This window comes from Schistocerca cancellata, chromosome 5 (assembly GCF_023864275.1).
Source record: "Schistocerca cancellata isolate TAMUIC-IGC-003103 chromosome 5, iqSchCanc2.1, whole genome shotgun sequence".
NCBI classification, from domain to species: Eukaryota; Metazoa; Arthropoda; class Insecta; order Orthoptera; family Acrididae; genus Schistocerca; species Schistocerca cancellata.
In genome coordinates this window covers 432,751,592-432,769,509 of record NC_064630.1, presented here as the reverse complement: position 1 = coordinate 432,769,509, position 17,918 = coordinate 432,751,592, and the positions used below count along the sequence as shown (strand labels likewise).

The 17,918-nt window shown below is 38.8% G+C and overlaps 1 protein-coding gene across 1 annotated transcript in view; it reads right to left on the bottom strand.

Moving 5' to 3' along the window:
• Positions 1-17,918, bottom strand: part of LOC126189042 (FAD-dependent oxidoreductase domain-containing protein 1-like) — a 213,149-nt gene that overhangs the window by 187,611 nt on the left and 7,620 nt on the right. Inside the window, exon 3 of the mRNA XM_049930894.1 lies at positions 3,444-3,557. Coding sequence (XP_049786851.1) covers positions 3,444-3,557 — 114 coding nt within the window. The remainder of the gene's footprint in view (positions 1-3,443; positions 3,558-17,918) is intronic.

Sequence of the window (17,918 nt, the reverse complement as noted above, 5' to 3'; positions counted from 1 at the left end):
CCATATATGGGGCCATTAAACACTTCCAACTACAGATTGAGGTGCTAATATTTACAGTCTTCGTAAACCATTCACCAATGCATTTAAGCAGATCTGTGTCAACTGCTCTCCTCACCAATGTAACCATCTCAAATTTATAGTGCAATTCAGTACTTTTCAGGTATTGATATCATGGTGTCTGTCTGTCTTTCACACATCAGCTGTGTGATGAGCCCTATTGACTTTTCCACACTGGTCCAAGCACAAATAGAGGATGAAGAGCTCTGAACATCTGTCGACAAGGCTACATCAGCATTATGACTACAATTTCTTGACGTTCTGGGACAAGATGTCAGGCTTTACTGCTTTACTGCTTTACTGCAATGTTTTTTTTTTTAATGGAGACACCAACTGGTGTCGTTTGCAAACTTGTCAATTTCTTCCATGAGCATTCAAAAGACAAGCTTTCCACGGCATCCACATGTGCCATCCAAGCATCTGTCTCATCTTTCATCTGATATCTCAACATTTTGTTTGGCCAGGGATGGAAAAAGAGTCTTGAGGATGGGCACAAACATGTCTACAATGCCAAAGGTGTAAAGCATCTCACCACATACATGTGCAGATTGGTGATTTTCTGAATGTAACCACACATTTTGCACATGTTCACCTTGATGTAGTGCAACCGCTTACTCCATTGAACAGTCAACGTTATTCATCAACATGATTGTTTCACCCATTGGCTAGAGGCGGTGGCCATCAACAACATTACCACTGAAACATTGGCCTCTACATTTGCGTCAGTATGGTTAACAAGTTTTGGCTGCCCTCTGCATATCACTAATGATTGTGATCAGTAATTTGAGTCAGACTTGAGATACCTTGCCAAGTTTTGTGGGTATGTCCATGACAAGACTACCAGTCACCACCTGCCATCAATGGTATGATTGAACGCTGGCATCTTTCCCTGAAGGTGGCATTCATGTGCCACAATACAACTTAAACAGCAGCCCTTCCTGTTGTCCTCCTTCGCTTGCAAACCACATATAAGCCCAATATCAATTCCTTGGCAAGGAGCTAATCTAAAGAGAGATATTATGTCTTCCAGGTAAGTTCACTAATGCCAATGCCCTGCATACATCCACAACAAACCAATCGGAATTCTGACAGTGTCTGCAAGACCATATCCCTCAGATCTAGCCTTCAAAAGCTTCCCATCGTGCAACACTACCTTGTTACACACATCAAGATCTAGAAAGCTGCTCCCATTTTGTGTTCAGTACTGGATGCATGAAACTACCACTGCAACCTCCAAACAGTGGCCCGTACCATGTTTTATGAAGAGATACGCAGACATTGGACATCTTGGTGAATTGCTAGACAACAATCAGTTCCCTCAACAGAGTCAAACCTGTGTATGTATTGCAAGAGGCATCACCATCCACAACCCCAAAAAGACACTAGAATCTTCAAGAACTGGAGACCCAGCCACAAGTATTGCAGCTGTCATGAAAGCCTGACAAAGAACAACCACCAGTCCTACTTGTTTCACTGACACTAAGGCTCCATCTCCACCGATGGGGTTGAGATAGCATCTGTACAGGTGTCTTCACACGCTAGTGCAATATTAATTGCTCATGTAGGGCTGGTGGTGCAGTGTTACATGATGTAGCCAAGTGAACTGCAGCTACCTAAGAAGTTCTATGCACAGCCACCATGGTTGATGTGTTTTATGCTTACTCTATGTATTCCTTTTAGTCCTCGGTTTTGTGAATTTATCATGACATGTTTGCTCCTTGCTGATTAACTGTTATTGAGTTACTACAGGTTAATTAATTCCCTTTTAAAAGCAATCCTGTTTTTTGCAAGGGAACAGTGCATTAAAATACAATATCCCTCTTCTATCATTTAGCAGCAATATCAGTAGACAACACACCCACAATAAAGCTCTTATGTCTGCAGGTGAGTGTTTGATTGCTAGTTCTGGTTACAAGTATATCCAAGCAAAAGTTGTTCAGCTGAAGTCACCCAAAAACTGACAATGTAATTACGACTGTAATGGAAATGATGCAGAGAGGACAATGGACATGCATCCTGGTGAACTGATAAGAGAAAAATCAAGGTAGTTAATTCCAAGAGATAAGGAAAGCATTGGATGATAGCCTAATGGAAAGATTGTAGATGACGTAAGTGCACTGGAGCAGCAAGGATGAACTATGAAAAGGTCTAGAGGAACCCTTTATTCACCAGCAGATGTCAAATGTATGATGATGACATTTACATGTTCATTATAAATATTGTATTAACATATAAATGAAAATATGTTTAAAATTTTTACATAATTTCATTTCATTCAGAATGGGTGAGAAGGAACATTAGCACATCAAGTCTTTTGTAAATATTTATTAGTTTTTTTTTTTTTTTTTTTTATTATTATTATTATTATTATTTTCTGGCCCATTAACATCTCGGGTATTCCCTCATTATGGGTCTACTGAATGAACAGTGTATATTATATAATCTAAGAAACCCAATTCCAACCATGTACACAATATTTCTTCAAGCTTACTAAACTTGCCTCCAATCTCAACACTACAAGTGTCATACAGACATAAAGTGCCAATATTGTTTCAATAAGCCTAAATTGTAAGAGAAGTGAAAAATGGTAAGTCAGTCAATTCTCTGCTGGGAAGAAAGGTAAATGTTATGTAGTGGACTGTCCCTCCCAGTCTTTGCATTTTTTGTAGTTTATGAGCAATATATGTTCACAGCATGCATCAAAATACTTGTTGGAGACTTGCCATTCCCTGATTTAGAGCTTTTGAATTTACCTTGCAGTTTTCGTTTTTATAAGGAAAAATGCATAAAAACAGCACAAATTGGGCTATGCTGTAGGTCATTCTGTTAACACAACATATATTCTGCATTCATATTTGTCAGCTTCACCAACTCACAACCAAATTATAAATCATCAACTTCCGACCTAACCTAGACCTTGGGAAATGCTACAGACTAGTCTGTCACCACAACCAAGTTTTCAGAGGGAGAGGGGTGGGAGGATGCAATATCACACACTTGACAGAAAAGAAAAGAAAACTGCCTGAACTTTTCTGGAAGAACTATAAAGATATCTTGAATATATAACTAGGAATATAAATGAAAGTGTAACATTGTAACAATCTATGTAGTACAATATTCACTTTATATAATGGAAAGAAGTACAAAAAATGTCCTTTGAGTACTAGGCTTAAACTGATGTATCTTATTGCTAAGATGGATGGGTGGTTATGGTTTTAAGCCACTGCAACTACTGGGTCATTAGCACCTCTTACTGCTTAGGTTCTGCTCACAACTGCAAGCTGTTAGAAACAGTGTAACTAAAAATGTAAATTATTTCTCAGATAATGGCACTCCACTGCTGTCTACAAAGCACTTTAGTCATTTCAGCCATTGAAGTAGCTTACCATCCTTCATTTTCAAGACCATGGCAACCCAGCACAATTCCAGTTGTATCCAACCAAGGAAATTTTTTCTTCAGCATTGACAGTGACAGTAATTCATTCTTAGCACCCAGTTGACTAGAAATAAAAAAGAACTTGACATAATGCTACATCTTTGAAATATAATAACTATTGCACTTTATTCAAAATTAATGTATATGCTCAGGAATAGAAAGCACAACCCTATGCTTATTTATTTAATTATGTCAGAAGCATCAAACACTGCACTTAACAACAAGTAATGACTGAAAACTGTAAAGATAAAAAAATTTTAAAACTAAAAACTGTGTGTAAACATACATATAATATAACAGCACTAAAGGATTTTGAACCTAAAGCAAGGCATGTCTAATGCACTTGGGATAACCTTCATGAAATCCTAAACTTTACAGGTGCTTGGGTATTCCTCACTGTATAAGGTGGGTAATAGCCTGCCCTTATCTGCAATCACACAGCAGCAGTTTGTATGATAATCCCTTTATGTTCATGTTGTTTTTGATTCTTGCAACAGCAGAATATAGTCTGTTCAAAGATCTCCATATGTTCCTCTCCACTGTGTGTGTCCTGATGGAAGTTCTTCCCTTGGTATATTGTAATCTCAGAGATGGGTATCTTTTCCTAATCACATTTCTACTCAAGTTTGTGACAGCATGTTAGTGAGGTTTTCTATAACATCCAGGAAATCTCTCCTTGATTTAAATTGATGATGGGCTGCTTGATATCCAAAAAGAGTGTGGACCATAGATGTAAATGATTTAGTTTGTTTCTTCATAACTGCCACTTCACATCTTAAGCTAAGGGATGTGATACTGGCTAGGCACAATGGCTCATTGGTGAACCGTGGTCTCAAACAGCCTGTGATAATGTGGCATGATCCATTGAGTGGTATGTCTCCTTATTTGGCACGGCTGGAGTTATAGTACATTCAACAACTGAGTAGTACAAGGCAAAAGCTGTAGTCCTTCCTGTCCTGGGCTGTGCACCCCAAGTAGTGCCTGCTAGTTTGCTTATGATTTTGTTTCAAGCAGTTTCTTTATATTCATGCAATCTTCCCTGTAAGATAGTGCTTTATGTAATGTGACAACCAACCATTTTGACATTGCTAGATGATATGGAATAACTAAAATCAGCCTGTAACTCAGTTCTCACTGTAATGGATACTGACTTAAGTGGCAAATAGTAAGAGGTCACACAGTAGTTAAGTTCCGTGGATTACAAAGAAGTATTTAAAGCCTGTATTATTATTAGACAGACATAAAATTATAATCAGTTCAGAACTTCACATACCATAGAAGGAAATATATGCATGCAACGCCACACACTACACTATGCCCTTACACAAAACACACTGAAATACGGTCTATTTAGAATAATGTAACACATCCATAAGAAGTGAGTCACTCTGTGCATACACCACCACTCACCCAGTAGTAATATAGAGACTTTCTTTAACAAATTAACTGAGGTCCTGGAAAGAGTCTCAGCATTTATAACTAAGACAATAATATATGAAGACACACACATTAACACGGGAGTTGAGGGCAGAATTAGTAATAACTTTACAAACATTTTGAACACTTTTGGTGTGACACATATGGTAAACACTGCTACTAGGGTATCAAAAAGTTCAGCATCAGACCATGTATTTACAGATACAGATATTGACAGAGGAAATTGCAAAGCGAATTTGTAAAAGGTCTTGGCCCCTCTGATCACTACTGTCAAAATAACAAAACTAACAACAGACCTAGTAAACCCCATAAAACTGTAGGCCCATGGAAGTAGCTTTTCGGAATGTAAAATACAACCTTTTTCTTTAGCACTGACAAATCAAACTTTGGAGAAGTGTACATGGAAAACAATGTAGAAGCTAAGTTCTCTAAATTCTGCACATTGCTTAAATTAATTTTTGAGGGGACATTAAAAGATGAACCTGGAAACAGCAGACACAAGTATAATACCATACAAATCAAAGTTGGCGATAGAGTAATGTAACATCCTCTGGAATTTGCAAATTTTGTAAATGACTGTTTCTATGGTATTGTGAGAAGTTGCAACTAAATCTTCCTACAACACACATAGCACCCAAAATGAATTACACAGTTAGCACAAAGAAGTTGCTCCCCACAACAGGCACTGCAGTCAGAAAGACAATACAAAAATTAAACAATAAGAAATCAGCAGCCACACATCCAGTCTTTGTTATGAAACCAAGCACTGACATCATGCAAGCTTCATTAACAGACATAAGAAATGAGTCATTTACTTTGATAATTTTACAGGGTACCTAATGCATGTACAGGTTGTCCCCTTATTAAAGAAAGGCAATGCAGGGAGGATATAAAATACATGCCAGTTTCTTTAATGACAGCATTCTAAAAATAACTGAATCAATCATGAATGGCAGACTTGTGAGTTACATGAACAAATACATCTTTTAAAAGAAGTATAGATTGGGATCCAAAGTGGAAGAAGTAAAATATCAACCATTACAGAGTTTGTAAAATTGGTACTTGAAGCTCTTGACATGGACGACTGTGTTACAGGCATATTCTTATTCTTGTCCAAGTCTTTTGACACTGCTCACCATAAAATAATACTAAACAAACTACAAGCACTAGGTGTAAAAGGAATAACAAATGAGTGGTTCCAGTCTTACCTGCAAAAACAGGGTGCAAAAGATAGTGTTAGTTCACACACCTGCTGACAATAAATTTTTAGTAAAACAATTGTTGGACAAGAAACATATAAAATAGATGTAACTGAAAGTAGTGTATTGGGTCCAGCTCTGTTTTTAATATACAGGGTGAATCAGAAATCCACCAACAGACATTCAGAGTAACTTCTCATGGTCAGAGTTCACAGTCGTGTAGAACTTTATTTGTATCTTCATTTATTTATTTATTTATTTATGGGGACATATATACATTTTGGAGGATTTTAATGTCTGGCATGTGCTGAAGCAAACTTTTCTGCAGTATCACTTGAAAATGGCCCAAAGGCCAAAATTGTAATTGTGAAATAAATAATTTCTGCAGTCAATGGCAAATATGGTATCCTTTAAAAAAAAATAATTTTAAAAATATTCAGAGGTGGTTCAGGGATACAGTCTGAGCATTTTGGTATAAGGGATCTACAACTTCTGGTGCATCATTAGAGTTATCGCACTTCATTTGGTTTCTTGCCACTACCACATTTTCTTTGTACCTGGATTGCAGTGAAAATAGTAGACGGCAGTCCAAATGTTGATAGCACTGTGTCTCTTGCATTCAGTACCTGCTGTTGCCAACATTAGTATCCATTCTACACTTTGCCTTCAAACTCATTTTCAGTATAGCTCGAGTCTGTCTTGGATTTGTTTTTTTAGCAGTTTTAGTTGTATGTTAACAGTGATACACACTGTATGGATAGGTTTACTGATGAAGAGTTGGCCAATATGCACCTTACATATTTTCAGTATAGCTCGAGTCTGTCTTGTATTTGTTTTTTTAGCAGTTTTAGTTGTATGTTAACAGTGATACACACTGTATGGATAGGTTTACTGATGAAGAGTTGGCCAATATGCACCTTATATATGAGTTCACTGAATCCAATGGAAGAGTGGCACAATGACACTATGCGGAACTGTCCCCATGGTGACAACAACAAAATCACAGTATAGTGTTTCATCTGAGGCTTGCTATGTTACTATGTGTTGGGTGGTGTACACTTTGTTTATTGCATGTTATAGGCATCTTCACTGTTGTGAAGGTCTTTTTAGAAAAACAAATATGATTACAGTAATAAACCAAATAAATCATATTTACATTATTACTCTATAATGAGCCACTGGAGAGTGTGGGTCCCTTATATCAAAATGCTCAGAAGGTGTCTCTGAAAAACCTCTGGAAATGCTATATCCATATTCAAAATCTGGGCATATCAGATCATCTTCATCAGATATTAAAAGTAAATATTTATGTTGAAAAGCCTGTACTGATCAGGTGTTGCAGTAATGATGGTAGTAACAGCATACAGTGCTCAAGCTCAGTGGTATTGCTTATTCTTATGGTTTTTAGTAGTTAGTTATTCCTTAGTGTTAAATTATAAATGCTGTATGCTATTTACTACTACTATTGCATTATCAGTATTGCTGTCTTAGTATAGTGTAAATATGAAAATTATTTGAGACCCTGACATGATCAGAAGCAACCGTGACACTCTGTTTCGACTGCCTGATGTACATGAAACAACTGCACCAGCTGCAACATGCGGCACATCTCTTACAAGCCCCATTGCCATATTGCCATGACAGACACACACCAACAGTCGAGCTGCCTATATGCACAATTATCAGCAGAGGCTTGATTAAGCCCCTATTATTCTGGCAGCAAAGCCCTATTTTATGGTTCACACAGCTAGAAAGTTTTCTGTTCACGCAGGTGATGGCAGATGAATGTAAGTATAGCTATGTTGTCACAAGACTGAATGAGGACATGGCTACAGAGGAGCAAGACGTTCTAGCCGCACTGCCTAGAGCTGATCAGTATGTGATGATCAAGAATTCTTTAATCACCTGCCAGTCACAATCTGAGGATAAATAGCTTGAGAAATTGTTGCATACACAGGAGTCAGAAGATCACATGGCCTTGCAGTTGTTTCATCACCTGCGGACACTTGTGAGCAATGGCTTCAAAGATGATATACTATGGAACATCTGGCTGTCACATCTACCATCTGTTGCAAGACTGAACGAGGACATGGCTATGGGAGAGCAAGACATTCTGGTTGCATGCTGAATAATCGTTATGTAACAATGAAGAATGCTCCAATCACTGCCTGTTGCGATCTGAGGTGAATTGAGAAATTTTTGCATTGTAAAATCACATGCCATCACAGTTGCTTCATCATCTGCAGATGCTGATAAGCAATGCCATCAATAATGATATTCTACATAACACCTGGCTGTCGCATCTACGAATTGGTGCATAGAAAACTTTAACTGGTGTTTTCGTGTTTTAAATGCACTCACACAGACTGTGGACCACATTTCAGAGATCTATCCTACCAGAAGCATCACAGCAGTGGGCCCACAGATGGACAGTTCCCCTGTAGCAGCCCTCACATCTACACAAGCACAAATCGATGAATGTACTGCACAAGCCATCATTTTGCAAATGTCGCATCCTTGTTAACACACACAGTGCCACTGCTCAGTGAGGAGATGGAGTCAATCACAATCAGCAGCAAAAATCTGATGGTACCATAAGAAGTTTGGTTTTGAAGCATGAAAATGCAACCCCTCATCCCCCTTCCGATATGAAACGTGGGAAATGCCATAGGGAGTCAATGACGATGGCAACTGGATCTTCCAATGGCAGTTATCACTTCTTTGTCATAGAGTGACACATGAAGCAACAATTTTTGTAGACAAGTCAGCAGATGCTACTTTCCTGCCATGCAGGCACTGTCTTTTCACTGCCAATGGATCTTCTATTCAAATGGGCAGTTTGGTGACATTGTTTCTCAATCTAGGTCTACAATGTAAGTTTGAATGCCAGTTAACAGTGACAGATGTGGGGCACACCATTCTCAAGGCTGATTTTGTGTTGTTTTGTAAGTCTTTTACCTGGCCTGAGGCATCACCATCCCCTCGACATTATTACCTGTTCAACCAACCATGGAACATCATGCTGCATCAGTGGTACTACTGTACGTAGTACCACGGGTGAGTTGTCATATGTAGATCTTCTCAAGCAGTACCCAGAACTTACTGCCATATACCCATCCTAATGCCTGTACAACATATCATGTTGCACTATATACTCATTGCTCCAGCACCTCTGATCCATGCAAAACCTCATTGATAACACCTAAGAAGTTAAGGGTAGTGAAGCAAGAGTTTTCATTCATGTTGGCACAAAGAATTTGGCAACCATCAAGCAGTAGCTGGCCCATGCCATTATATGTTGTACTAAAGAAGACCAATGGCTGGCACCCATGTGATAATGTGACGTGAGGACAATCTCAGAAATGTATTTGGTGCCACACATTGAGGACTTTGTACACAGTATACACTGCAAATGTATCTTTTCTACCATTGATTTAGTGCATGTGTATCGTCAGATACCCATCGCACATGAAGATATAGAAAAAACTACTGTTACTACTCCGTTTTACACCTCTTTGAGTTTATGAGACTGCCATTCAAATTATGCAATGCCACACAAACATTGTAACATTTCATGGAGAGAATAAGGTGTGACCCTGATTTCTGTTATGTGTACATTAATGATATTCTGCTGATGTCTTTGTCAGAATCAGAGCATATGGAACATTTGCAACAAATCTTCAACTGCCTTTTTTCACAGGGACTGATTATTAACCCTTTAAAGTGTTTATCTGGACCAACAGAAGTGCAATTTCTCAGATACACCATTGCAGACAAAGGAATCAGGCTGTCACAAGAGAAAGTGAAAGCCATACTGAAATATCCAAAGTTGGTTACAGTCTAGGAATTGCAATGATTTCTTAGTGTTATAAATTTCTACTGTCCTTTTGTAAATAACCATCCACAGTAACAGCTCAAGTAAATAACTTGATGAGTGGTGCTCTAAAACTGAATGATGAATTCTTGTGCACCATCGAGACTGAAGCAGCTTTCACAGAAGTGAAAACTGACATCACTGGAGACATGATGTTAGTGCACTTGGTCACTCAGCCCCACCTCAGTTTGATGGTAAACACATCAGCCGCAGTGACAAGCACCATACTACAGCAACAAATAGAGTACTGTTGGCAACTTCACGTGATTTCAGCCAAAAGTTTTCATCAGCACAATAAGGCTAGTTGACATAAGAGAGCTTTACGTGACATATGCTACCACAAAAAAGTTTCACTATGAGCTCAAAGGGCAGCAGTTAACTTTAATTACTGACTACAAACCACTGGTATATGCTATTTGTCAGAAGTCACAAAAGGTAACACCATAACAGCTGTGCTACTTTGATTACATCAGCCAATTTCTGGTACATGTTATCCATGTACAGTTATTGTTGATTATTCTAGTTGTTAGATGGGTCTTTGATTGTCACCCATGGGAGAGTAAAACGAGACGTCAGGATGACAGTGGATTTGTTCGGTCAACTTTCTTATTCCAACACTCGTCTGTACAACATCAGGAACAGCTTGGTTGAGATGTCCAGTTGCCTCACAAGAGCAACAATAAATGCCTAAGCATCACTTGAATGTGTCAGTGATGTCTCCAGCTCCAACTGTGATGAGAGTACTGAAGTGCAGCTGACAATGGCTGTGGTCCCCTCTCCAGCCAGCAGGTGGCTCCCTCCTCTGGCAGCGGCTCTCTCGCAACTCAGGGCAGGCTGCCCCATCCCATGGTTGAACAGCGGGGTCCGCACTGCACTCCAAGGTGTTGCCCTGGGTGTCACAGGCTCATGGTGTAGGCTGTCATACTGAGATGAGAATATTTTAGCACATGAATGGCTGAGTACTTATATGCTCCAGACTATGTTCGTTTAGAGTTAAGGCACATACTTTAAACATTTCCATGGTGGCATGTGAAGAAAGACTTTGGTCCTTCCACTAGCGTATTGCAATGTTGGATGTTGCTATATTGCACCCAGCTGGCTCTGCTTCGCAATGCCTGTCAGCCATGTTTTCTTTGCAATGTGTAACACTTGCCTGCCTGCAACTCACTTCCATTCTGGCATACTTTTTGACTGAATATGGTTGATATGCAACATTGCCCTCCTATTCATTAAGACTCAGCCCTCAGATTGACCAAAGTTTTGCCTCTTAAGAATTATTCTAACAACTGGTTTTCTTAACCTGATCACTTAATCTTACACATTTCTACAGGGTCCCTTACGCTGCTCCTTAACTCAAATACCATGCAACTTATTTCATTACTAGGTTTCCTGCATGATAACTTCTAACTCTCTATTCAAAGTTACAAGCTAAAATAAATCAATTACCCTTAATACTACCCTTGTGCATTCATCCTTCTTCTGCTGTTTTGTGCCTGGGGTATCCAATCCACTGGACTTTGAACAATGGCTGGGTCTGAACTCAGTCTTGTGCTTTGTCTTTTATGTACCAAAACAGGGACTAAGTTCAGCAGAATAAAAGGCGCTGCTGTGGTTGGTATGACAATAGTCAATGTTGTCTCTTTCCGGAACTGATTTTTCTGATAGAAATTTATCTTCTGCAATAAGGTTTCCAGGGAGACTCATCCCCCCTGCTGATTCAGAGGTGTGTTTTTAGCCTGCATTATTAATTCCAACCATAGAGTTTGATTTAAGCTGGTTAGATTTGTGGCAGGTAGCATTTCCATGGGCTCCTCTGGCCACTACAAACAAGGTTGCTAAATATTCAGGTGAGTTACACCTAAAATTGTGTGGGTGCAGATGGAAAGTAGGCCCCATTATCTCACAAGTTGTTGCATTTAATAACAAACCACTTCTGCTTAATTCTAGACTCCTTGCTGATGCAAGCTTCTCCTGCTCGAAACAACCAGCCCCTAGTACCATCTTGTCAAAGGTAGAGTACAACCATTGCACCTCAACCTGATGACAATACAATTCCATCTTGATTACTTCTTTATTACATTCTCTTATCTCCTTTTGCCCCATTATCAATTTCACTGAATAGGGATCCTGCCCCTCTCTTATTGTTATATTCAGACAGATTGTGATTTCCCCTTGGTGGCATTCTTGTAACTTTGCTTCCTCCATTTCTTCATATCTTCCCTTGTCTTTTGCAACTAATAATTGTGACTGCATTTTTATTCTTACAGATTTCCTCAGTATCCTCCACTTGACAGGATATGTATAAACTATGTAGCACATGCAGTGTGCTTTTTTCCTTGCTAATGGTATAGAAACAGAAATGTAAACTTTCACTCCATCAGTTCTCATCCTGAAACAAAAAGGTAAGTTTCTAAAATTAACCACAACTCCAGAAATAGATCCTTCTGTTCTTTCCTCAGACCCTCTAAATACTGCTCTGGTGACAAGTTTATCCCAAGCTGACCTCTTACAGCCTGCTGCAATGCTTTCTGTAGTTCTGTTACTTTCCCTTATGCTTCCCAAACACTATCTTCTATTATGCTTCCCAAACACTATCTTCTATGGACTCAACCATTTTGTCATTACTACTTCCTTAGCTAAGACTTCTACTTCAGTTTGTAGTTTCATTATATTCTGATTAACTACTCCGTCTGCACCTCTAGCATACATTATCTCCTTAGTCAACTGTTTTAGTAGTTGTGTGTTATTCAATACATCCTTCCCTAAATTTGCAATCTGTGTAGTGTGCAAATCACTCACAGCTTTGTGCTCTTTTGCCCACTGCTTAATCTCTTATACAGTGTCGCTCACCCTTTAGATGTCTTCCTCATCAGCAATGTCAAATATTGTTTCCATAAGCCAACCTCCAGCATCGATCAAACCCCTCTTCCTCATGTACGAGGAATAACCACCAGTATCTGGGTCATCTCACTCCTTAATTTCTCATGTGCTCCATGTGTTCTCTCACATAGCCCCACACTTCCTTTGAGTATCCCATGCCTTTCTATTCCCTGAAGGAATTTGTTGAATGCTTCTTCCAATCTTTCTCACCTTGTTACACATCTCTCATGCATTTAATACCACCTGTATCACCCAGTGAAGAGGGGTGATCACTATGTCTTCCTGCTTGGTGAACAGCACTCCCTCTTTCCAGGTACTGGTTCTGCAATGCTTCCACCCCGACAAAGATCAGTAGTCCTGCTACGAACTGCATCATCTCACCTTCTCTGACCCTCACCTATGAGCAGGAATGCCTGTTACTCTCCTCCCCCTTAAATTTACTGCTATTCCACAGCTGCTTACACTAATTACACAAAATTTATACCAAACCTAAAGGTAATATTAAATGACATATTTCCCAGGCCTTTATAGATGCGGATTGCTCATTATTGATTCATTCATAACCTTTCATTTATCTTCCGATACCTTTCTCCTCAACCTCCCTTTCTGATCCCCTACACCGGGGATGACTTTCAGATTCCCTTGAAAAGGTTTCAATCACCCTACAAGCACAATTGTCAGTCTTGTTGGCAATTGAATTTCAACATTTACTGGTGATGTAGTCTCTCGTACTTGGAATGACCCCCTGAAACTTTGCAAAAAACTTCTTTGTCTTTCCATTTGGCATATATGAAGTCGATAGCATCACCCTCTGACCAACCTTGTCATGGCATTCTTGCTGTATGGCCCACTGCTTCTTTCTGTTTCACCAGTGCTCATGTATTTGCCCTCTGTACCCCATTCCAAATTTCCCTAATCACTCTGGCAAATTCCTTAACAGACTCTAAAGTCTTCCCTTTCTTCATTTTCAATATGTTAAACAATGATGGCGTTTTATGACCATATACTACTTCATATGGCAATAATCCTGTATTTGTATGTTGCTTTGAGTTGTAGGTAGAGATAATGTACTTCAAATAGACATCCCAACTCGTGCGATGTGAGTCAGCGTAGTATCCAAGCATCTTGCTGACTCTCCTATGCACTCTTTAAAGTTCTTCCAATGGCTTACAGATGGAGAGGACTCATCCTTAACTTCTTTACATTCAATCGCTTACACAATTCCTTGAACAGATCTGACATAAAGTTCGTTCCCTGGTCTGTTACTATCATTTCAGGCACTTCAAATGTCAGTATCCAATCACTCATAATTGCTTGTGCCACTGTTGCTACCTGCTGGTGTGGCATCAAGACCATTTCTACACATGTTGAAATATGATCTATGATTATGAATACTTACTTATGCCCTGCAGGTGCTTTACTGAATGGACCTAAAACATCAGTCCCAAGAAATTCAGGTAACCTCTGCAATGGTACACTTGTTCGACACAAATATGCTCTCTGTGTGCACTGTCTGCAATTTCACACATACTGGTTTACATCTGTCTACCTATTCCTCCACCAATACTTTCCGCAAATCTTCTGTTGGTAGATCTGCACCCTTCATGACCCACTAATATGTGATCATGAGTTTCTTGGAGCATTCTATTCCTTCACTTCACTTGTACCACTATCTACAGTCCAACTTGGTTTCTCTGCATAGTAATGCATCCTGCGTACAAAACTATGACTGCTTAAAATACTGCTCTGTGCAGTTCGCCATTCCTTATGCTCTTTACCCCCAATACATGAGTAACTTAGGAATAGAGATCCTCAGAGTAGGGAAGCAACTTAAATCACTTAATAAAAGCAAGAGTTTTGGACCAGACTGTATACCAGTTAGGTTCCTTTCAGAGTATGTTGCTTCAATAGCTCCATACTTAACAATTATATGCAATTGCTCGCTCGACGAAAGGTCCGTATCCAATGACTGGAAAGTTGCACTGGTCACATTTAAGAGAGGCAGTAGGAATAATTCACTAAATTACCGGCCCTTATCATTAATGTCGATCTTTAGCAGCATTCTGGGACATATATTGTGTTCGAACATTATGAATTACCTTGAAGGGAATGGTCTGTAGACTCACAGTCAACAAAGATTTAGAAAACATTGTTCTTGTGAAACACAACTAACTCTTTACACACATAAAATGTTGAGTGCTATTGACAAGGGATTTCATATTGATTCCATATTTCTAGATTTCCGAGAGTCATTTGGCACTGCACCATACAAGTGGCTTGTAGTGAAATTGCATGTTTATTGAATATCATCTCAGTTATGTGACTGGATCCGTGATGTACTGTCAGAGTGGTCACAGTTCATAATAACTGACAGAAAATCACTGAGTAAAACAGTAGTGATTTCTGTCATTCCCCAAGATAGTGTTGTAGACCCTCTGCTGTTCATTATCTATACAAACAATTTAGGACACAATCTGAGCAACCATCTTAGGTTGTCTGCAGATTATTCTGTCATTTATCATCTAGTAAACTGATCAGGAGATCAAAACAAATTGCAAAATGATTTAAAAAAGATATCCAAAAGGTGCAAAAATTGGTAACTGACCTTAAATAATGAAAAGTGTGAGGTAATTCACATTAATTTTCAAAATGAATCCATTAAACTTTGGTTACACAATCAATCAGTCTAATCTAAAGGCTGTAAATTCAACTAAATACCTAGGAATTACAATTGTGAACAATTTAAATTGGAAAGCACACATAGAAAATGTTATCAGGAAGGCAAACAAAGATTCTGTTTATTGGTGTGATGATGTTTGGTTTGTGGGGCGCTCAACTGATCTGTTTATTGGTAAAATACTTAGAAAATGTAACAGATCTACTAAAGAGACTGGCTACACTATGCTTGTCCATCCTCTTTTGGAGTACTGCTGTGTGGTCTGGGATTGCTACCAGATAGGATTAACAGAGTATGTCTAGAAAGAAGAGCAGCACATTTTGTATTATCTCAAAGAAGGGGAGAGAGTGTCATAGAAATTATACAGGATAACATTAAAACAAAGGCATTTTTTGCCACAGAGGAATCTTCTCAATGAAATTTCAATCACCAACTTTCTCCTCCAAATGCAAAAATATTTTGTTGACGCCGACCTACATAGGGAGAAATGATCATCATAATAAAATAAGGGGAATCAGAGCTCTAGAGGAAAGATATAGGTGTTGATTTTTTTCCATGCGCTGTACGAGATTTGAATAATAGAGAATTATTGTGAAGCTGGTTCGATGAATCCTCTGCCAGGAACTTAAGTGTGAGTTGCAGAGTAACTGTGCAGATGTAGATGAATATGCAATACTGCAACTTTTCTACTTAAACCATACAAATTTCCATACTTCTTCCCAAGTTTATTCTTGACTTCAAAGTCATTCACTTAGTCTTGCTACCCATCGTGTCAACCTACTAGAAGGATCCTTCAACCCCAACAACCATTTTAATATTACATGGTCTGTTATTACTCTAAACTTTTTACTGTACAGATAACATCTGAAATATGTGATTCCATAAATAAGGCTAACATCTCTTTTTCAGTTGTGGAATACTTTCTTTCCACAGAATTTAGTTGTCTTGATGCATAAGCTATCTGATTGTTTTTTTTTTTTTGTTTTGCTTTAGGGTGCAAAAACATTTGGGGTCAAATGCACCCATGTCAAAACTGTAGAACATGAAGACAGAGAAAAGTTTGTAAATGACTGTACATCAGTCCCAACTGTCATAAGAGAAGACAGCTAGAAACAGGGATGTGGAGAAACAGCTAAAAAAGACACCATACAGAAAGGGAGGTCCAAAAATAGAAATTAAATCAACTTTGCCATACTGCTTTGGTCAATAAAAAGTAAAAAATGGCGTCGACAGCTCTTGCATCATTTGCTAAAATGACCAATAATTCAGACAGCAAACCCAAGCGGTAATGTAAACCATTAAAAAATGGGCATCCCATCACTTGTGGCAGACAGTTAAAACTTGTGTGCAATGTGTACAAAGTGGTGGGGTAGCGCCAATTATCAAATGATGATGGCTAAAAAGGCAGTGCCCAACACACAGCCTAGTTAAAATGACCTCCTCCCAGCAGGAGGGACGAGAGGTGGTCATCCAAGCTGCTGGGAGAGGCTTAATAAGCCAGAGCTTATTCCCATGAAGGGTGGATCATTGGCGGTGCCAAAGGGACACCATCTCCTAACAAACGACAACACAGAGATCATCAGAGGGAATATAGGAACTAGAGGACTGAAGTGCAAGTACTGCAGCCTTGGCAACAGCTTCAGCAGCCTTGTTCCTGGCAGACCGAAAGCTTTCTGATGTTCTACACCTTCTCTCTCTTGTGATAACACACAACCAAGTGCTCGGTTTGATTCAACACATGATAAAACAAATTATCTATTAAAATCCAGAAATTCCAATATTAGACTCAATGTTAAAGCTTCTTTCAGCTTCTCAAAAGCATGCTGACACTCTTCTGACCACACACATTTCATACCATTTTCTAACAATTGTGTCAAAGGTCTGGCAATAGCCACAAATCCTTTTACAAACTGGTGGTAGTAGTTCGTGACTCCTAAGAATGAATGCAACTCCATTGCAGATTCTGGTAAAGGAAATTTCAGTAGAGCTCTAATTAATCTTGGGTCAGGCTTAACCCTATCTCTACTTATGATATGACCTAGGAATTCTATCTCTTCTATCACAAAATTACACTTTTCTGGGCTCAATGTTAACTTCACTGCTTTTAACCTTAGAAATACTTCCCTTAAAAGCTGCATATGTTGTTCTATATCACTCCCCTAGATGATTATGTCATCGAAAAAAAATAACTATTGTTGTGATTTTAAACCTCTTGGTACTCTGTTTAACAATCTCTGAAATGTTGCAGAAGCTTTTTTTAAAAAAAAAATCCAAATGGCATTCTTCTGAGTTGGTAGTGTCCCAGAGCACTGAAAATTCTGTTTTGTGTTGATCCTGCAGCGCAATTTCTATAACTAT